The 21,909-nt window shown below is 42.9% G+C and overlaps 3 protein-coding genes across 4 annotated transcripts in view; all 3 read left to right on the top strand.

The window, feature by feature from the left end:
- col7a1 (collagen, type VII, alpha 1) overlaps positions 1–10,358 on the top strand; it is a 73,245-nt gene extending 62,887 nt beyond the window's left edge. For both annotated transcript variants that reach the window (XM_064298470.1, XM_064298471.1), the window contains exons 98-116: positions 501–536; positions 802–861; positions 1,541–1,585; positions 3,969–4,004; positions 4,117–4,152; positions 4,257–4,313; positions 4,561–4,632; positions 5,242–5,313; positions 5,509–5,544; positions 5,670–5,750; positions 6,317–6,370; positions 6,829–6,882; positions 7,597–7,659; positions 7,898–7,960; positions 8,058–8,174; positions 8,369–8,446; positions 8,832–8,885; positions 9,053–9,101; positions 9,321–10,358. In XM_064298470.1, the coding sequence (XP_064154540.1) occupies positions 501–536; positions 802–861; positions 1,541–1,585; positions 3,969–4,004; positions 4,117–4,152; positions 4,257–4,313; positions 4,561–4,632; positions 5,242–5,313; positions 5,509–5,544; positions 5,670–5,750; positions 6,317–6,370; positions 6,829–6,882; positions 7,597–7,659; positions 7,898–7,960; positions 8,058–8,174; positions 8,369–8,446; positions 8,832–8,885; positions 9,053–9,101; positions 9,321–9,349 (1,092 nt within the window). In that variant the 3' untranslated portion in view covers positions 9,350–10,358. The remainder of the gene's footprint in view (positions 1–500; positions 537–801; positions 862–1,540; positions 1,586–3,968; positions 4,005–4,116; positions 4,153–4,256; positions 4,314–4,560; positions 4,633–5,241; positions 5,314–5,508; positions 5,545–5,669; positions 5,751–6,316; positions 6,371–6,828; positions 6,883–7,596; positions 7,660–7,897; positions 7,961–8,057; positions 8,175–8,368; positions 8,447–8,831; positions 8,886–9,052; positions 9,102–9,320) is intronic.
- LOC135235060 (uncharacterized) lies at positions 10,352–18,595 on the top strand (the record flags this gene model as incomplete). Its single annotated transcript, XM_064300259.1, has 5 exons — positions 10,352–10,700; positions 11,416–11,541; positions 12,280–12,342; positions 13,524–13,700; positions 16,291–18,595. Coding segments are annotated over 5 exons (744 nt in total), but the record flags the coding sequence as incomplete, so codon positions are not given.
- A 145-nt stretch (positions 18,596–18,740) lies between these two features.
- Positions 18,741–21,523, top strand: LOC135234169 (urocortin-3-like). Its single transcript, XM_064298472.1, has 2 exons — positions 18,741–19,758; positions 20,507–21,523. The coding sequence occupies exon 2, from the start codon at positions 20,529–20,531 to the stop codon at positions 20,916–20,918; it is 390 nt and encodes a 129-aa protein (XP_064154542.1). The 5' UTR covers positions 18,741–19,758; positions 20,507–20,528; the 3' UTR covers positions 20,919–21,523.
- The last annotated feature ends 386 nt before the right edge of the window (positions 21,524–21,909 follow it).

Here is a 21,909-nt window from a genome sequence, read left to right as displayed (position 1 = left end):
ATGGTGAAGAGTTTGCAGCAGCGGAACGCAGTTGGCTTCACCCTGCCAGAACAAGTTATGCTCAAATTGGCCAGATCAACTGTGCCTAAGCACCCCTCATGCACTCACTAGCTACCTCTAGATCAGTAGTGGTTAGTGGGGCCTCTGTGTTTTAGCAGAATTCTGTGCCTAACCAAGGCGGTACTACTGCTAGCACCCATTGTACTGCTATCCTAAGGTATACTGACCCTGAAACTGTAACGTAACATTACTGTAACGTTCACAAGGCTGAAAAATTAGAAGAAATTGATCGGAGACTCATCCACAACATTGGGTGTGTCAAAATCACCTATCTGATAGATTGTTAGGAAGCAAGACCACACTGGTGAGCTCATTTAGCAAATGATCTGATAGACTATGGTAGTACACTGTAGTTTATAAACAATGGACACTTGCACCTGGAAGAGGCTGTGTGTTTGATTGGCCTGTGACTTTGCTGTCTTTGTTTTACTGTGTCACAGGGTTCTGCTGGTGCTGCTGGACTGAAAGGAGACAAGGTGAAAACATGAAAATACAGATAAACGAGACAGTGAGATGCACCCTTTGAACGACAACCATTTGCACAGTTCACATTCATGTGTGTTGTCAGTGTCTTGGAGTGGGGGCTGGATTCATGCCACTGGCATATACTGAGGTCCGTGGGGTATAGTGTACAATAAATGGTGCACCAACAGCACTCGCAAGTGTGCTAGTCAACTCTCAGGGCAGGCTTCCACACAGCAGGCAAAAACAGAATGAAAAACTCCCTTCCTCTGTTTGCAGGGGGATGTGGGTGTAGGTTTACCTGGAGCAAGAGGAGAGAGGGGAGACCCAGGTCCCAGGGTAAGATAAGCTCACTAAAACAGTTTAAGCTCACTGTCTCACTCTCACTGCCTGGCCAAGGCACCATGTTTGATTGAAGTTGGGTGCTTGAAGTTGGATTACGCAAGTTTGGAGTTACACGCTGGTTTGCATCAGAATGTGTATTACAGTGCTTATGTTTGTATGGCAGTGTTGTGCTGTATGTGTTACAGTACACTGCATTTGAGTGCTGGCTGTTTCTGTTGCAGTGTTGTGCGTGTAACAGTGTCGTATCTTTCTGTTACAGCGCTGTGTGTGTAACAGGGCTGTGTGTTTCTGTTCCCAGGCTGTGTGTGCATTAGTGTTGTGTGTTTCATTTCCAGGGCTATATGTGTAACAGTGTTGTATGTTTCTGTTACAGTGCTGTGTGTAACAGTGTTGTATCTTTCCGTTACAGTGCTGTGTGTGTAACAGGGTTGTGTGTTTCTGTTACAGTGCTGTGTGTAACAGTGTTGTATCTTTCCGTTACAGTGCTGTGTGTGTAACAGGGTTGTGTGTTTCTGTTCCCGGGCTGTGTGTGTCTTAGTGTTGTGTGTTTCTGTTCCAGGGCTGTGTGTGTAACAGGGTTGTGTGTTTCTGTTCCCGGGCTGTGTGTGTCTTAGTGTTGTGTGTTTCTGTTCCAGGGCTGTGTGTGTATCAGTGTTGTGTGTTACTGTTACAGGGCGAAGAGGGGCGCAGTGGACAGGATGGAGACAGGGGACCAGCAGTAAATATTTCCCAATTTTTTTCTTTATAATTGCCCACTTCAGTCAGCCACACAAAGGGCCTCATGCTATTTCTTCTGTCCTCGACTGCACTCTCCTCTTTCATGCACGGAACATTGGCATTCTGACAATAGAGTCCCTATAAAAGACGAATGTATCAGGCTGAGGCTGTAGTGCTCAGTGACCTGCCCCTGTGTTATCAGTGTTCATTGTTCCATCATAGTCAGTGAATGCATTGACCGCAGCTTGGGGACAGAGATAGCATTACTGCAGGTTAAGAGGAGGTTGAGTTGGAATTAAGAATACATGAATCTGAGCACCAGCCTGTGTTTTGATTTGTTATAGTGGAAAACTTGTAAATTGTTCAGCTTTTGTCTGCTCTGGAATCAAAGAACCCCACAGAATGTTAACAGTGACTTTCTACCGATACTGTAGCATTGTCTGTGTCTATTTTGTAAAGACAGTTGAAAAATACTGGCCCATTAAACAAGTGGAGAAATTCTGTCTTCCTTCTGCAGGATTTATCACAGTAATTAAAATGCCAGGAGTGTTTAACTCTGGCTAATTTTATACCGTGATACGCCAACTGCTTTGTGATCTTAGTACTCAGAGCAGGTGTTATCAAAAAGTACATTTGTATGGTATAGTTTGTTAATCACCTTTTTGTTTATCACTGGCTCTCGGAGGCTGGTCATGCAGCATTTGCAATGAGACTGATGCCACTGCACTTTCTAGAATGTGAGGCTTGACTGCTCACTGTTTTCTGTCTATTATTCACTCGTTTGACAGCTTCGACTCCACTGAGATAGAGCTTCAGACAGCAGTCCTTTGTCATTAACACATGGCTGCCCTCCAGTCTAAGTTCTTTCCCTTTCATCCATCTGCTCTGACTGACCTGTGGCCTGGGGAAAGTGGGCTCTCACTACCCCAGGGCACAGCATTGATTTTTTTATGGATACAGTATAGCCGCGTTTCCACCGCAGGAACTATACCCCGGAACTAGGAACCTTTTGAGGAACTCCGTGCGTTTCCACCGCAGGAACTAGGGTCTAAATTTAGTTCTGGGGGCTTTGTTTTACCCCCCAAAACGTTCCTGCTCGGGGGGTAGTACTTTCCGAAAGTACAGGAACCTTTTGGGTGGAGGTTGCAGCGCTGAACATTTCTGATTGGTCGAGTACTCGTAGCGTTTGTGTTGTATTTATTTTCCGCCATTACCCGCCATGTTTGAAAATATGCAGCGGCAAACCAATTTATTTTCATAATAACTTCAAATCAAACTTGTATGTTATGCGGCGCAGTAGCCTACTTTTGGTTATAGCCTATCAACGTCTTGGAATTATAACGTGTGCTCTTCTGTTCTTTTCTTGCTTTAGTATTCGTTTTATAAAATGCTAAGGATTCGTGCTGGGACAGCATATTACGTAGGCTACAGATTAATTCGGTTGCTGAATATTTTCTTCCGGATTTTCTTTGTTAGCCCGTTGTAATTGACTCAAAACGTTTGATACAGTTATGTGAGGTATGCGGTAGTTCTGCATAATTAACATTGGTGATACAGTACAAGCAAACTGGAAACCACCTTCCGCACTTTTTATCCGGGTAAAATAACAGGTTAATTCTAGTAATCTTCCCTTTAGCTTTTTCAGACTGCCGTAATTTTACTGCCATTTTTCAATTCCACGAAAAGACCAGGAAGACTATGGACTCATTTATGGTGCATGGTTCGCATCTGGAGGGCACACTTCGCTGCTCGGCTAGCAGTAACTTCGAAGGAAAGCAAACGGTGGCTGTACCACTACTAATTTACATTTTCACGCAAGTCCGAGTTTTCGTTCTATTCTTGTCATTTTGCGATTAGCCTATATGGAATTGACGACGAGAAAGTAATAAAACAGCTAATTGTTTACAACGTGTGCATGTTTTCTGCTGTTAATAAATGTGTTTGAGAGGATATATGAAAATCAATAAATACAAAAGTAACCATATATAGTCATTGTTGGTAACCCATAAGTGGAATAAACCCCTCCGGGCTGTCCCGGTTATTAGAAAATAATGTAGGCTACTTCGGTGGTAGTATGGGGTTACAGAAGAAATCATATGACAGATGGACCGACGACAACGTCAGTGGGCTAATTTGCCTAATCTTCGCGGTACTTTAGACCCCGGTGGAAACGCAGACAACCATTGGCTGAAGGAACCTTTTAGTTCCTGGTAAAGTAGTTCCTGGGACTGAAAGTTCCGGGTAATTTTGGTGGAAACGCGGCTTATGATACAATATTGGGCTGATGTCGGGTTTCTATGCCTACAGTATATTTTTGTGCATGTATTTGCATGTGTGTGCAACCCGTTTGTTACATTAATTGAGACTTTTCATGTTTCCTGTAGGGGACTCCAGGAACTAGAGGAGAGAGGGGAGAGAAAGTAAGAACAACTCCAGTTTTCCGCTTTATCTTGATATTCTGTGTCATTCCATTGTAATACAGTTCAGTGCTCTGGATGCCCTCTTGATTAGAGATGCTTGCTGTTGTTTCAGGGTGAACTAGGCACTCCTGGAGACAAGGGAGAAAAGGTGAAAATGTACACGTTTCTCTACATAAGTGTTTGTGTGTGTGAGAGCGAGAGAGAGAGAGAGAGAGAGAGAATATGTATATGTTTCTTTGTGATTTCATTTAGGGTGAGACTTTGCTGCTCAGGGGTGATCCAGGACCACTGGGAAATAAAGGAGAAAATGTGAGTGTCTATGTGTAGCCAGCTTTTTTGTGGAGTTTGGACAGGCATCCCAGTCTGTGGTGACAAATACAGATGATGAATTCCAAGTTGCACAGAACAACTGCGCTGGTTACTTTTTACAGAAATTCTGGATTGCCTGCTGCAATCTGCGTTATATGTATATATATATATATATATATATATATATATATATATATATATATATATATGTGTCATCTTCTTATGTACCACACTTTCACTGTTTCAGGGAGACCGTGGACCCAAAGGCGTGCAGGGCGAGAAGGGGACGAAGGGACAGGAGGGCCCCCCAGGGGAACAGGTAAGTTTGGATCTATGAGGTACCAGGCAGGATGGGAGGTCATTTCCTGATTGCGCACACCCCCATTAAGAGCTGGAGGTGTGCGCTTCCGCACCAGCAGATTCTGTGCTGATAGTTTCCACTCAACGGTGCTGTCACTCATTCAGCTGTCTCCCAGCCGCTGACGCACACGGGCGCTCAGCACAGAGATCTCTTCCTATCTAGCGCATTCCAGATGGACGGCAGAGCCTTAATGAACCCTTTTAATCAGAGCCTGCTCTGTTTGTGTCGTCTGATGTGAATCACTCTTAATTATCAGGAATCGGGGTGGGGGTGAGGGTGTGTGGGGGTGTTGGGGCATCTCTGCTCTTTCAGCTGCAAGAACGTAACTGGTTTTCTCAGTTTATTTTTTATATTAGCATAGCCTGAATGTGCTCTGGCATGAAAGTCATGTAAGTCTGTGCAGTAGCTGTTTCTTGGTCTGTGTGTGTGTCTCTCTGTCTGCCTTTTGGGTTATGTGGTGCACCCAGCTAAAAGAGGTGATACAATAGTTAGTAAGCTGTTACTGGAGTGGGGGAAGGTGGGTTCACAGCTGGCTTCCCTCATTATTTAAATGTCTTTCTTACACAGGGCCTCAGGGGGGAGCCAGGAGAGAGGGGCTCCAATGGATTCCCAGGGGCCCGAGGCCCCGGAGGACAGAAGGTGTGTAACTGCTGATCAGTACTGCCCAGTCTATACACGTGACTGACTAAAAAGCTTGCACCCCCCTGTTCCAAAACCCTGCTGAAACTCGTTGTTAAGCACTTTGAATAATGGCAACCGGTTCCATCCAGTCAATCAGTCAAGTTTGTTCAGAGTATGCTTTTGACACTTACATTCTTGTCACTGTGGCTGCAGGGGGAGGCAGGGCAACCGGGAGTTCCTGGAGAATCAGTAAGTAACCCACTGCCCCTAGTCTCCCTTCCTGTGCCTGCTCTTGACTCATGTTGGTTGCTCTCTACAGTCTCTGATTGGTGTGAAATAAACTGAATCTAAATCATGGTGTTTTTGGTCCTCAGGGTTCATCTGGCAAAGATGGGCTTCCTGGGATGAGAGGTGCCAAGGGAGAAGTTGGAAATATTGGGATTCGTGGACCCAAGGTTTGTCTGTCTGTCTGTCTCCAAGGGCTGATCTGACACCACATATGTTGCACATCAAGGAGCCACCAGACCTTATCTCTGTATTTTTCCAGCCAGAATTCTTTATTTTTGTTACTTCAAGGTAAGTACATTTTTTTCTAAATTAAGCCAAATAAGATGAGGTGTAGCTAGTGTATAAAATACTAGTGTTTAAAATGATTTGTTTCTGTCCTATATCAAATATGAATGAATGTCAGTTTCACAGCTTTAGAACTATCCACTGTATGCCCTTATTCTGAGTAAACGTATAAGGGAATGAAGAAATGGAATTTCCACCAGTTCAGCTCAGTCGAGTATATAGTCTAGTCTAAATATTTTGAGCTTCTAAGTGTTGAATGGGTCTTTCCAGAGGCAACTCTGTAAGACCGACTCTTTAAGGGGTGGAAGCACAGCCACTGCACCTAGCTGTCATTGGTCCAGATCAACCTAACAGAGCCTGACAGATTTTGACGACATCAGCCCATTGCGTCTCACATCTGTCTCTGCCTTGACCAGAGTGACAGATTCGTTGGTTGTCTGTTTTTTAGGGTGAGAGAGGGCCCAAGGGAGCTTGTGGAGCCGATGGGGCCAAAGGAGAACGGGTGAGTTATGGAGAGGAGATTGAACTGAGTGGGTGTCCTAAACCAGTCCATAATGCAGTTTGCAACATTTTCTCCTGTTACTTCTGCACAGTGGCCAGATTCTATTTTAAAAACAGTCCACAAGGGCCAGACATGTACTACATATGATTTATAAAACAACATATGAATGAGACATGTATATTGTTTGTATTATACATGTGTGTAAACAAAGTAGGTGCTTCCTTAAATGTATAGCTTATTATATTACATGGTGAATACTGTGCAGAAGCGGACCTGGACATAACATAACAAGTCATGACCTTGTGAAAAGGGTAAAGAGTGTTATTCCCCAGGGTTCCAGCTGAATACCCTTTACTACACATTCATGTTTGCTTGATGTTTTTTGCGTTGAGTGTGTGATGGTTACCTTCGGGGGGATTGGATATAAATTGTTTCAAACTGTCACTTTGTGTGTTCAGGGGGATTCTGGTATCCCAGGACGACCAGGGCTGCCTGGAAGAAAAGGAGAGCAGGTGAGAGAGACACCCCCCGTCCCTCCCTAGACAGTGCTATTCATTCATTTACTAATTAAACGAGCCATGAATAGACAGGCCTGTTACAGATGAGCAAGATCTTATATCTGACTCACGTCTTGAATAGGCTCTAATGAGTTTGATTAATAATCAGGCTATCTGCCTGTGATTATTAAAGCTGTAGTCGCACTCGTTCTTCTCATTTCCGGTGGCAAAGTCAGTGTGTGTCCAAGGCGGGGCAGGAGAAATAAACACTTAGAATGTCCTCTGCTGTTTGGTAATACGTCACGTGTTATTTATGAGACACCGCTAGATAACTCCCATCTTTTAAAATATCTAGAAAATACATTTCCCCTTCACCTTTAAATAGTAACCACAAACTTAGAATTACGGGGTTATACTTTCTGGATACTTCTGGAATCAAAAATATGTTCTTGAGAAAAACCTTTTCAAGGTTATTTTACTGCACAACACGCTATAAGTGTAACCCTATAATTCTGAGACCTCTCAATATTAAAAGCATATATTGGTATGTCACACAAATATGAACATATATTGAAATTTATAGTAATTATGACAGACATGAAAGTGGTATTTAAAATAAAGAGCTTGCAGCTGTGTGTATATGTGAAAGCATGTGAGTATCTGAAGTAGTACGAATGACAATGCCAGAGACAGGTGGGTTCTGTGCTATCATGTGTCTGTGTGTTCCAGGGAGATATAGGGCCCGCAGGGGCCACAGGAACTGCTGGAAAGGAAGGTCTGATTGGCCCCAAGGTGAGTTGTGAGAGTGAGACTGGGTAAGGGTGAATTTGGAAACCTGTCAGAAGGAGCACAGCAATAGGAATGAGAGAAAATGTCGTAGTTTTGGCTTGCTGCAAGGATGAGAAATGAAGAGTACTATGAAGTGTATGTGTGTGTGTGTGCACATACAGTATGTGTGTGTGGACATGCGTGTCTGCCTGTGTGCCTCTATATTGCGCCCTGTGTAATGTATTTCTGTGGGTGTATTTAGGGTGACAGGGGATTTGATGGATTGCTGGGACCCAAGGGAGCTCAGGGTGAAAAAGGGGAGAGGGTAAGTCTCTGTCCTGAAATCTCTTTATTCTCTATACATGTTGCTGTTGTGTAGAAAGTATTGCCTCTCATGCTCCCACCTCCCTGTCTCATTGCAGGGCCCTCCTGGTGTGCCTGGCCCTCCCGGACCAAATGGTGGAGATGGGGCCCCTGGTCTAACTGGTGCTCAGGGGCTCGCTGGTGCGAAAGGCCCGGAGGGGCTTCAGGGACAGAAGGTGCAGAGTCTCACACTGTCTCTCAGATACGCTGAACCAGGTCACTTTGAACCTGTTTGTGAAATACTTTTTTTGCTCTTTTTTGAAAATATTTTACCACACACCTTTGGATATCTGCCGCTGTGTGTAATTTGATTGGATTGTGATTCAGCACTGTATTTGTTCAGTGAATGGAAGTGTGTGTGGCTTTGCAGGGTGAACGTGGCCCTCCAGGCCCTGCTATGGTTGGCCCAAGAGGCATTCCAGGTATCCCAGGAGAGAGGGGGGAGCAGGTCAGTCTACCCACATCCTGCCTCACACTGGATTAGATACACTGTAAAATGTTCAGTGTTAAAACAACTCTTACCGAGTGCCTACGGTCTCTGTTAGACTCATATATACTTTGAGTTGAATTAATATTGGACATTTTACTATGTATAGTATTCTATCTGTTCTACACTATTGGAAATACAGACCCATTATGGGTACTGTACATTGATGCAACACCATCTCTGTACCACAGTATTACTATGACACTGACCTTTGTGTTGATGCTTGGTGGTGAAGAGGCTGTATAATCTGTTGAGGCATGTAGTGGCGTAAGCATATGTGCACAGTAGGAGTGCGACCGAGATGTCTCCTCCCAAACGTGCTGTGACAGATGATGTCACATTTCAGGGGGAAATCGGTCAAGATGGTGCCAAGGGAGACAAAGGAGTGCCAGGCATGACGGTCAGTTTGTGTTAAAGCTGTAGAACACTCATGAGCTCTTTTACCAACGTGATGTTTTGCCTTTGTTACACAAGCTCTGCATAAAGCACTGACTTCAACATCCTTATGCCTCTTGCTGCTCTCTGTGTCCCCTACATGCTCCCTCTCTTGTTTACTCCTCCCCATAGGAGGATGAGATACGTTCCCACGTTCGCTCAGAGATGAGCCAGCACTGCGGTGAGTCTCAGAGTTAGTCAGACAGGCATTCTGTGTGTGTGTGTGTGCGTGCATGTGCACGTGTGTGTGTGGACAGGGCAACACTTTTTCCATGTTTCCGAACATAGCCAGAAAAGTCATACTGTGTAGTAGTAAGGTGAGCAGTCATTAAACTGTAAAGCATCCTCTTAACCTGCCTCTGAGTCGCAATTTAACAGTGTTTATTTTTTTGTGTTTCAGCATGTGGAGGTAAGTTTTGTTCAGACTGAAAGCCGGAACAGGTGGGTGGGTAGCCTTGCTCAAAGCGGTTGTACATTGGACACTTCAGTAGGTGCAACATACAAAGAACTGAGTTTGCATATTTTAGGACCTCTGAAATGTTTATGAATGGCGTAACTTATGTCCAGTGTCGTAAGGTTCTAACCCCCCCCCCCCCCGCCCCGTAAGGTTTAATAAGGTTACTGATTCCACAAGGTTCACCGTATGCCTAAAACACTCAGACGCAGACTATTTCAACATCATTTTAAATGATAACAAATTAACCAATTTTTCTATGGAAGATGAGAGATAATTAGATTTTCATGTTACTCCTCAACTGCCAATGATGCAGTGGTGTACCCTCTGGAAAAACAAACCTTAGTGGACCAGGGGAAGAGTCTCTGAACATGTGGAAAGCACCCCCATCTCAAAGCATCTCACTTCCTGTGTTCATTAGAAAGTGGAGTGATGTGGAATTGGATATACAGGAACCACTCAGTCCCAGTTTATTAACAACAATAATTTGTCACATGCATGTAATAGCTTCCTATGACTTAATTGTAACTTACTAGTAGAAACAGACACCCTAAGGGTCTGTCAAGGCCAGAAGTACTGCTGATTTGGTTTTCCCCTTGACAGTCCATTGATATATTACTGATTGGCCAAAAATTCCACTTAAACGGTGTCCCAGGTTTAAATCGACTCCCTAATAGAGGGGGAAAATGAAAATAAACAGTACTACTGGCCTTTTGAGCCAGATCCAGGTATTCCCGACACACAGCAATGGATACTCTCCAGACAGTAAGCAAGACCAGCCTAAATAGGCTCATTAGCCTGTTCTCACCATCAAACATTATAATGTTTTTAATGAAAAAAGGGGGGCGTCCCTGCCTTCATCCTATGGTGTGCTCTCCTTCAGGGAGGGGTGAAACGTCGAGCTGGATTAATGGCTCAGGTTCACCACTACGCTCCCATTCATGGGCTTACCCACTGTGGCAAACCAAGTCTGTTGACACCGGTTCTGGTGTAGTGGTGTACCTGTGAGCTTGTGTCTCATCAAGGGACAACAGCATGCTCAGACGGCTGGCTCGGTCAACCCCTGTCCTGCCGTGTGGTCCAGTGAGTCCCGTTGTCTTGGTGTGGGGTTTTTGTGTTTGTGTTTGTCTGTGTGTGTGTGTGTGTGTGTGTGTGTACTGACCCGTTTGGATGTCCTGTTTTTTTGGTCCTTGTCCTGCTTCGTCCCTGTCCCCTTCTTCCCCGTTCTCTCAGGTTCTTTCGTAGACTCGCCGCCCCAATCGAACGGCCAGTCCTTTCGGACACGGCCTATCCCAGGGTGGCAGGTGCCCCAGCAGGGCAAGGAGGGTGAGTGTGTTCGTCTGTCTGACTTTCCGCCTGTCCTCATGCTTACCTCTCTAACTGCCTTTTGGGAAGCAAATCCAACCAGCGTATTACACATTGTTTCCGTAGGTCTCTATCTCCTTCCATGTGCGTCTGTCTACTCGTCTGTACTTGTTTTGTGTCCCTCTCTTTCCACCCTGTCTGCGTCCTGGGGGGAGGGAAGGTGCACTGCGGGGGGTTTCGTGTTGGTGAGATGTCTGTGGACACATCAGGGCAGGGAGTCACGCAGGTTTGCCGGCGCACTGTGCATGAGCGAAAGGCGAGGTCGTAAATAAGAGAGATCCGTCAACAGTCAGGGCCACCGGAACCAGGAAGCCCCAGGTTTAATGCAGTCAAATGCACGCGTGAGGGTGTGGCCAATGCAGAACAACACAGGACACATTCACGGTCAAAATGGTTGCATGCAGGCCAAAATGGACGACATAGTTGCGACACCATGGAAATGTGCTACTTGTGCTTCTGCAAGAGGCGCAGTTTATGGAGGGTGGAGGTCTGTGAGAGGTGGGTAAGCTTTGGAAAACATGATGCCGCTAATATTTGATACAGTTGGCTTGTATGTGGGCCTCAGTCTGTCAAGAAAACCATAAGCAGGCAGACAGGAGCACTGATCCCGTACCGTCAGATTGGGGTAGTGGGTGCAAAGGGGCCTCTGAACTGTATGGCACCCCCTGTGTTTTAGGGCGGGAACTACGTGTCGTAGTCAACACCAATGACCCAGACTACGAGCATATCTTCTCTATTGAGAACTATGATGATCCCTTGGAGGAAGTGATTGACTTCACCCCGACAGCCATACTCAATAAGGGTATTTAACCAATCGTGCGCCTTCGTCTTCACTGCGCAAGTCACACATCTACTGTAGTATCTTCTGCTTCTTCATTCTTACTATCACATCTAATGCTGTCTTATTCTAGGGAATGTAATGTTATCTGTTGTTTTACCCCAGTGAAACAGATTATTGGTGAGTGGTATGATATGAAACAAATGTATAGTATGAATGTTAATCTGTTCCTGTAGAGTTGCTATGAAGCTGGTACAGTATGTAAAGTCACAAACTACATCTTTGTAGCCTGAAGTCCATCAGCATTTTAACAGGCGTACAGTGCTATAAATAAGCATTTGCCTCCTTCCTGATTTTATGTTTGTACATTTTGTATGTAATATATTGCATTTAACACAAGTATGTCTTTATACAATAATATGCTATTGTATAATTTAGACATGCTGTTGTTTGTGGAACTGAATGATATGCATCAGATTCTATTATACAGTGCTACTCCTAAAATATTGGATTTTACATTTGTGTTTTAGAAATTGCTTCTTTCTACCTGAGAGTATGGCCTTAAACTGGTCTTTAAACTGATCTTTTTTAACGTATGTCTAAGAGAAAGTGAACGGATTTTATCAAATGTTCTATAGAGCACACTGTGGGAACAGTTAGTACGGTAAGGATACATGGTAGGTGATGCCGTATGTGTAGCAACACTGATGTGTCGGATTATTATACCACTGAGCATCTTTGTGCCTGTTGTCTCCTTTGTAGGTGAAGCCAGCACTGTTAATCCTCTCCAAGGTGTGAGACCCAAGAGACAGGCCCCAGGGGCAGGTAGCTAACCCCCCATCTCCACTCCGGAGCTGAAAGGGTTTCTTCTGCATGCCAGGGGCTTCTACATGCAGCATACGGAGGGTGATCTTCCTTCTGTCTACTGACCCAATACTCTGCCCGCTAAACTGACTTTACTGCGTTCTGCTAATAAAAGAAGTGAACATGTATGATCAAAGCTATAAAATATATAGTTTGAGGTCATGGGTGGATTAGAGAACTGATCATTACTGTACTGTTCCACAGTCCTATAGCCATTTTAGATTATGCCCATTAACTTCATAATTGTGTGTTGAATTGATGGTCCTGAAAGGCAGTGGTCTTGTTGTCTTGGTGTGACAACCACGGATGTAAATTTGGAGTTCACAGCTTTAATAACACATATGTAATAACATGAAATGAAAACAGCCCCAAAATACTGTGCAGTAACAACTCCCTGGCATGTGAGGACCAGTGTCAGATCCTGTCAGGACCTGTGGGACCTCTCAGTTTTGGGCTGCTTGCGTTCCGGGAACTATTTGCATGGATTCGGCGACTGTCAAACCAGAAGAAAAAAAAAATAGAAATAGAAATCCATGCTTTGTATCCTAGATAGTTGCCGGCAGCACCCCAGTTTTGAACTCTCTGGTTTTACACATTGGCCTCCAGCAGCAGCAGGAAAATAACTGCACTGCTAAGAGACGATAGTGTCACAGACGGTAACCTCAGAGCTGTTTAAGCACAAAGAAGTTGATGATGTGAGTGACGGTGTGTGTGACTATGGGTTTCCAAGTGAGTGTGTGTGTGTGTGTGTGTGTGTTTTCGTACGTGTATTGAGGTGGTGTGTAAGGGATGTAGCTGTTAGAGATAACACTCAATGTTGTTATAGCTGTGTGGTATTGGATGGTGGCTTTCCATGCGGGTCTAATGCGACGTCTATCATTTCTTCTCACCTTCTGTCATCTCCTGTGCTGTCTTGTCTGCTTGTGCTCTGTGTGATTTGAGGTCTGCGATACACACGGCATGGCTGCATGACCTGAGGGGACCTGCCTCCTTTGCTTGAGATGGTGGGGGATGTGGGGTGTTTCCGCATGCTCCTCAGTGACATCACACCTGCAAAACGAAGGCATGTAGCTGCCAGCACTCTCTGAGTGTGACCTGAGTAGATAGAAGACCTTCTCACCTGGCATGTTCTGTTGCCCTAGAAAACGCCTGCTTGTTGCCCTTGGAGGAGGGGAGCTGCTTGCGGTACACAATCCGCTGGTACTTCCATGCCCTGGTGGGAGCATGCCGGCCCTTCATCTACAGCGGCTGCGGAGGCAATGGCAACCGCTTCCTGACCAAGGAGGAGTGTGAGGAACACTGCCTGGGAGAGAGTACAGGTAGGCCGCACACCTGGAACCGCACACATCCATCCCAAGGCCTTCACAAACTGGACTGCACACACCAAACCAAAACACAGGACTGAATACATGCTAGGAACTTACCTGCTGTCTCAACAAACTAGCTGCTCCCAAAAGAACCCTACACTTGTGTGGTTCACTACAAACAAACAAAAATCAAGCTGTGATTTTGCTAGATTTCTTTTCTTTTTCTTTTTTATCTTGTTTTACACAGAGTAAGCGAGTGGTTGCTGGCTGATGGATACTATCACTGTCGGTAGTGATAGTGCGTTTTTGTCAATGAATTTGCTAATGCTGTGTGATCTGTTTCTACATTATAAAAAAATTGCACCTTAAAGAAATAAATTGTATGTCACATTATTAATGTTTATTCCAACACCAGTAGATGTTAGTAAATGTGTTACTAAGGAGAAGGCTCAGTAGGGCTGCCAGATTGAGAAAATGAGACATAAGCCGCGTTTCCACCAAAATTACCAGGAACTACTTTACCAGGAACTAAAAGGTTCCTTCAGCCAATGGTTGTCTGCGTTTCCACCGGGGTCTAAAGTACCGCGAAGATTAGGCAAATTAGCCCACTGACGTATGAAAAAGCGACGTTGTCGTCGGTCCATCTGTCATATGATTTCTTCTGTAACCCCATACTACCACCGAAGTAGCCTACATTATTTTCTAATAAGCCCGGAGGGGTTTATTCCACTTATATACAACGGGTTACCAACAATGACTATATATGGTTACTTTTGTATTTATTGATTTTCATATATCCTCTCAAACACATTCATTATGTTTTTATGCGAACATTCGCTTTCATGTCTTGACATCCGAAGCGACAGAATGCATTCACATTTATATGTATAACTGGCAACAACAGCAGAAAACATGCACATGTTGTAAACAATTTGCTGTTTGATTACTTTCTCGTCGTCAATTCCATATAGGCTAATCGCAAAATGACAAGAATAGAACGAAAACTCGGACTTGCGTGAAAATGTAAATTAGTAGTGGTACAGCCACAGTTTCCTTTCCTTCGAAGTTACTGCTAGCCGAGCAGCGAAGTGTGCCCTCCAGATGCGAACCATGCACCATAAATTAGTCCATAGTCTTCCTGGTCTTTTTCGTGGAATTGAAAAATGGCAGTAAAATTGAGTAAAATGACGGCAGTCTGAAAAAGCTAAAGGGACGATTACTAGAATTAACCTGTTATTTTACCCTGACAAAAAGTGCGGAAGGTGATTTCCAGTTTGCTTGTACTGTATCACCAATGTTAATTACGCAGAACTACCGCATACCTCACATAACTGTATCAAACGTTTTGAGTCAATTACAATGGGCTAACAAAGAAAATCCGGAAGAAAATATTCAGCAACCGAATTAATCCGTTTGAATGTTTTAGTACGTAATATGCTGTCCCAGCACGAATGCTTAGCATTTTGTAAAACGAATACTAAAACAAGAAAAGAGCAGAAGAGCACACGTTATAATTCCAAGACGTTGGCAGGCTATAACCAAAAGTAGGCTACTGCGCCGAATAACATACAAGTTTGATTTGAAGTTATTATGAAAATAAATTGGTTTGCGCCTGCATATTTTTAAACATGGCGCCTGAAAACAAAAAACACAAAAAAATGCTGCGAGTACTCGGCCAATCAGAAATGTTCAGCGCTGCAAGCTCCACCCAAAAGGTTCCTGTACTTTCGGAAAGTACTACCCCCCGAGCAGGAACCTTTTGGGGGGTAAAATAAAGCCCCAGGAACTAAATTTAGACCCTAGTTCCTGCGGTGGAAAGGCACTGAGTTCCTCAAAAGGTTCCTAGTTCCGGGGTATAGTTCCTGCGGTGGAAACGCGGCTATACAGTGTAAATCTCTTATCTTTTCATGGATCATTTATGGAATTTTCTTTTCAATTTATTAAAGTTGGAATAGCCATAGATCATGACATATTCATAATGTTGTTAATGAAGTTAATGCTTTATTACTAGATCATATTAGATGTTTGATATTATCGTATCATCAGACAGAATATTCATAGATATTGTGGATATTTAGAGCACTTGTGTACGTACAAACGTCACTTCACATTTCCTGTGAATACACACGCTCGGGTCACAGAAGCAGGCCCTTCCTGTACACCCTAGGGGTGTAATGTGGGGACTGGAGTTCAGCTTATCGTTACACAGATTAGGATGTTGCCTTGATGTCCGAGACACATAAAACACATAGATACACACTCTCTGGCTTCTTGATTCCTTTTTACAAGGCCTTTTAACTCACTTTTGATTATGATGATGACAAAACATTATGATAAACCTTCTTTGGTGGTCTTCTTCCACTGGACCAATAGTTGAGCAGATTGAACTGCTGTTGAGCCTTATCTGACTGTAGTCGGCAGTAATTGACCCAACGCTGATCGCAGCCATATGAAAGCTGGGTTAAAGGTTCTTTGAGGGGCATAATAAATGGGATATAGGGATGGCAGGAAGAATGAAGGGATGAGAGAAAATAGGGGAAGCGGAAATGATGGCATGAAAATCTGGTGTTTACTTATATCTTACTGTTGTGTTTTGTCACAGATTCGATGTCCGCCAGGGTGGGACGGTGATTTTCCATGGGTACTCTGCTCTCTAAACTCTCTAATTCTAAGGAATGCCAAGAAATCATAATGGAATACAGTGGAACCTCAGAGACACAAACTTCAAGAATATGGGTTGTTTGGAGCTCTTGAAATTTTACTTAAACTGAAATATAAATGCATCAATTTTAATTGGAATAGATTCTTTTAAAAAAATAATTTAAAAAAACAGGCTGTTATTTTGTGGCTATGAATCTTTTTTAAAGTTAATAATCAACGATTAAACACTCCTTAGATGGGATCTCATTAGAACATTTTTTTTTTGCATTGGGTTCCTGAAAGTAAGCACAATGGCATAATGATCTGTCTATAGCCGATAACTGTGAGCATAAAAAGATGCTACCATCATGCATTATGAAAAATAAAGACAATATCAGTTTGAAATGTCATAATTACAGAATTTATGTGTTCATTACAATTACAGAGGAATTGAAAACTGTTGACTCAGAAAAGTTATAGGTAGAAGGATACAGGTACTGGAGTTCAGAGCAGGCTAGGGATGATTCTAGCCACATCATGATAGACACGGCATCAGTGAGGGAATATCAAAAGGAGAACAGCAGTCGATGAAAGAGCAGGCAGCTCCTGACTACCCAACTACCCAAACTGCTTATTGTAGGTATTTGATAACTGCATCTGTCAATTGGTCAAACAATGCATTAAAGCATGTGTGTTATTTCACTCAAGAAGGTACTGTTGTTCTCGTTTGTCACTTTTTGCAAATAACAGAATCTATGTATCGAATAATAATGAGCTTGAAAAGGTGTAATTGCCTATGGTACGTCCAGGCTCATACCCTGTTTCACTGACCAGTAAGTCTGTGTCTCTGAGGTTCATATATCTGTGTTTCTGCTGTATCTAAAAATTATTTTGAAATATATTTTTAAGAAATATTTTACAGCTATTCATGTAAGCTGCTGTAGGTGAGCTTCATAAGCGATGGTGGTCTTCAGTTCATCTGTTCATTTTTGTTTCAGTGATCTACTCAGCAGATATTTTTGTGTGATCCATTAAGCCCAGTCATTAACACGTTGCATCTGTATTACAAAAATATCAAGTATTACCTCTTGTTCTTTTGAATATAAATACACTTTCAACAATATTTCTATGAACAAATTGATTAAACAAAGGTTATTTATTTGATAAGTTAATTGGCAATGGTGCATTTTTATGGCAGGTGAGCCTGATTCTGTATGTAATGATGTTTGTGTACTGTAAGGATCTGGTAGTAGATCATATCCATGCAATGAAGCTTTTCCTCTTTAAAGCCTTTTATCTCTGTGCACTTTCTGAGTTTCTTTTAAATCCATATAATTCACCAATATGTATTCACGCCTTTGAGTATAGTTTCAATATAGCTCCATCTGGATTAGGAGCAAATGGATGGTCATCTGTATGTTCAAGAAAAATGGTGCTGTTGTAGTCCTTAAGCAAATAATTTGTAATCCTTGGAATATAAGCAATAACTAAGCAAGTAGCCAATACTGCCACTTTCCTGAAGTCTTATGCGGTGCTGTTGAAATCCTTTTAAAAGACCACAAGAAGTTCTGGTCAAAAAGGTCCCGAGCAGTGTTGCAAATTTAAATATTTTTATCTTCTCAATTCAGTTTTTATCATTCAGGGATCTCTCCTTATTATTACAATTCAACATTCTCCACTTGCCGTTTTACCACCAGAGCAAAACTTTGTGTGCTGTCTGAAGACGTACATTTAGTCAGCCTTATTTCAGGCTATTTGTAATACTGTTTAATGAAACGTGTATCCCAAAGCTTGGAAAGGCAAGGCTTTTTAATTACCTGAGGAATGTGCTTAGTGTATTGGTGCTGAAGAGATCTCTAGTTAATGAGTAACGTCCACACAATATTGTAACAATATTACAATCATGTTGCAGTTCATTAGCTGGATATTGGTTCTTTCCAAATCCTTGCAAATGTACAAGGGTATCATAAGCGTATCAGTGGGGTAGCAAAATCTGTCCCTTATGTACATATATATTTTTATTACCTGGGGAACAATCTTGATAATATGTTGTTTTGATTGTTTAAAATTTCTGTTGTGTTAGTTGTGTTTAACATTGCATGTTTCTTTGCAAAAAGGTGCTATTTTTAAAATGTTATTTTTGTATTGTATTTTTTCAAAGAATGATGAAAGCTGATGTTTTTGTCCTGTCTGAAGATGAAAAACAATTATTAATCATCAATTTTTTAAATATGGAAAATAAACAAGACTAAAAGACAAAAACAATATTTACTGTTTCCCTGATGTTGTGATGTGTTTTGTTTATTATTCATATGGGCAAATTCAGTAGTGCTGACAAGAGCGCTTCTCTTCTGTCAGCTGAGGGGCAGCCAGCTGAGATATTACTGCTTCGATCTGTTGACAGTTCCACCTGCGTGACTCATTGGGAGATTAAAGAATTAAGCATTTAATCAAGATGGAATCAAACTAATTGCTTTAATTCATCTTTTATGAACGAAATCATTTTCTGCTCACTGGGTTGTACTGTGCATCCTATATTCAAAGGGCCCAGAGGGGGAGCTTTATTGGCCTTAGAAGGTGAAACAGGAAGAGAGAGGGGCATTCCCAACGTTGGTCTAATGTGTCATCGGCAGTACACACTGTATGTTGACTGTTTGTAGATGTGTGCCAGGGAACATATGAGATAATATACAATATACAATATACAACACACAGACACACTTCATCACAAACCCCTGTGACGGTTACATTTACCATTTCTAACCCGATGCTTTCTGCTTTTTCATTTATTCATATCCCCCTCTTTCTTTCTTTCTTTCTTTCTTTCTTTCTTTCTGGAATCACCAGTAGGACAAAGCTTTCACAAAGAGAATATGTACAGTATGCACTTGATAACAAGCTAGTGACAGGCACTAGACAAAAGGCAGTTTTGATGCAAACAAATTCCAAATGTGGGCTTGTTAAGGGTCGGGTGAGTGGGAAAACGGCAGTTAAATATTATGATTGAAGATATGGGAGGGACCATTGTGAACCCAGAGAGGAGATTAGTGACAAAATTAGCGAGGCGATGTAACGGGTAAGAGGGGTGGATGGGTGGAGGAATAGAAAAGGCAGAGTAGAGAAAGGGTGGGTACAAAAGTGAAGGACAGAGGGTGGGAGCCAATGTGGGGGACCAGGGAGGAGGGGTGGAGTGGCAACAGGATTGTGTTCTTGAGGGAGGTTGAGACAGAGGCAACCCAGCTGAAGATCAGTTCAAGCATCAGAGTGGAAATCTGTGCTAGAGCAAGCAGACAGACAGACAGACAGACACACTTGGCGCACAAAGACCCACAGTGGCAGAAGGAGACAGGCAGACAGACTTATCTGAGCTGTAGTTGCTTCACTGAAGGAGGAGTAGGACTTTTAAACTCACTGTGAAGAGCAACAACAGGTAAGTCCATTTTTTCAGTGTCAAGCTGAAGATTTTGTGTGAGAATGTACTTGGTTCATAAAACTGCAATGTGTCACCATTTGAGTCAAGAGTACTAGTTTTCATTTCACTTTGAGAACGCTACTTAATAAATGATAAAACTCAACACATGAACTGCTTGATTTACTCAGATTCTGAAATGTGCATAACCAGTTTCACAATTCAATGGAATTTCAAGTTTGCATGATTTGCCTCTCCAGTGTGTCATTATATGTTAGCCATCATGCCTAACATGGATAGAATGGTAGAATGACAGGAGTTTCATTCCCAGCCACAAAAAGGAACCATACATTTTACCATCTGATGGTAATATGATATCAAATGCAAAAATAAACCAAATAGACACTTATAGACTGATTTTAGAGTTGAGTCTGAGTAATGATAAATAATTGTATTTTGGAAAATTAGAGTATCAAATAAAAATGAATGTATGGTTGAAAAGGCCACGTTTTAAGTTTTGCAAGACATTAAAATGCACATTCTAACCGCAAGGAAAGGCTTACTGCGTAGTATGTATGTCAGGTGAATTCAAATTCACAAAACCTGTTATAACAACTTTAAACTCTAGACACAGCAATGTATTAATCTTTTTCTCTTTCTGCTCCCTGTTATTTACCGCCTTCATTTTCTCTCTCCTTCCATTCTTTGCATTTTGGGTCCTGTGGTTCCCTCAATCCGCTCTTGTGCCACCCCTCTGGGTCTCATTCAGACAGGCTCTTTTTTCGGCCAGGATGCGAGGAGTAGGGCTGTGCGTCTACCTGGTGCTGCTCCTGACGGAGAGCGCGATGTGCCAGGGGAGGGGGCTTGGCGAGCTGCAGGGACTGCCAGAGGGAGGGGAGGAGGGAGAGGGACAAGAGATGGAGCGAGACCTGGTGTCTGTCAACATACTGAATCGACACGGACTCCTGGGGTCCTACCAGCCCGTCCCCCGCAGGAGCCGCTCACGTCGGCCACCGCCCCCTGCCCCCAAGAGGAGCCCCCCGGGGTCACGCTATGCCCTGTCCCTGGATGTCCCCACCAACATCCTCAATGTCCTGATCGACCTGGCCAAGAACCGCGAATTGCGCACCAAGGCCGCGGCTAATGCGGAGCTGATGGCTCGCATTGGCAGAAGGAAATGAGGACCGCATCCTGGCTGGACACAGGGAAGTGAAGAGGGAGTGGGGACGGGGATAAAAAATACCAGGGAGGATGCTTGGGACAACCTTTTTCCCTGTCGTAGTTCCTGTCGGGTTAATTTTCCATGGATGTTTATTAAAAGTACAAAAATCTATTTATGTCACCCCAAGACAGCAATTTTAGCTGGATTGGAATTATAATTGAGGAGGGTTAAGGTCAATCGACATGTAGAGAAGTGATAGCTGCCCAGCTAACACAAAATGTTCTCACAATGTTAGTGGAATGTTTTGTCAGTGTTATAACACTGCCACTACATGGCAATAACATTGTGAAATGTTTTGTGTTAGCTAGGTGGTGTGATTGAAAATGCAATGTGCATAAATGCTGGCAAGAAAGTAAGAAAGTAAAAGATGTAACAAAAAGTCAGGTTTCAACATCCAACAATTTTTCCCCCTGTATGATTGAAATATGACAGTATGTTAACTCTGACAAGGGGATTCATTCTGTTTACATTAGATATGGAAATGATCAGGACAATCAACTGATTTTCCTCAGTATTGTAGAATATACAAGCTTTTCACTACTTAAAACTACCTAAAAACACAAAGCATAGGACGAGCAGACAGGCAGACAGGCAGACAGACAAAAGCAAGCTGGGGAGGGGGGTCTTAGAATAGAGAATAAAATAGATTCTAGCAATGTTGCTGCATACTGGGTATATTACCTATGTTGCTCATGTATTGTAACAAGTGGAAAATATTGTAAATATTGCCTATAGAAATAAAACATTATTTACTTCCATTTGTGTCTTCAACATTTCTGACTACGATGCAGTGTTTAGCTTTCTTTAAAATCCCAGCTAATGATACAAAAAAACAACAATGAATAAGTGAATGGCATGTCACTGTGGTTGGACTGATCAGATATGGCAAAAAGCGGAAATTGCCACACTGTGTTTGTGCATCACACAAGGCCAGCCTACTGGTGCTTGCG

Source organism: Anguilla rostrata, chromosome 11 (genome assembly GCF_018555375.3).
Source record: "Anguilla rostrata isolate EN2019 chromosome 11, ASM1855537v3, whole genome shotgun sequence".
NCBI lineage: Eukaryota > Metazoa > Chordata > Actinopteri > Anguilliformes > Anguillidae > Anguilla > Anguilla rostrata.
The sequence above is the reverse complement of the archived record's forward strand: the minus strand, read 5'-3'. Positions and strand labels throughout refer to the sequence as shown.

Excerpts from the sequence above, each read along its gene's own strand:
- LOC135234169 (XM_064298472.1), top strand. The coding sequence starts at position 20,529 with ATGCGAGGAGTAGGGCTGTGCGTCTACCTGGTGCTGCTCCTGACGGAG.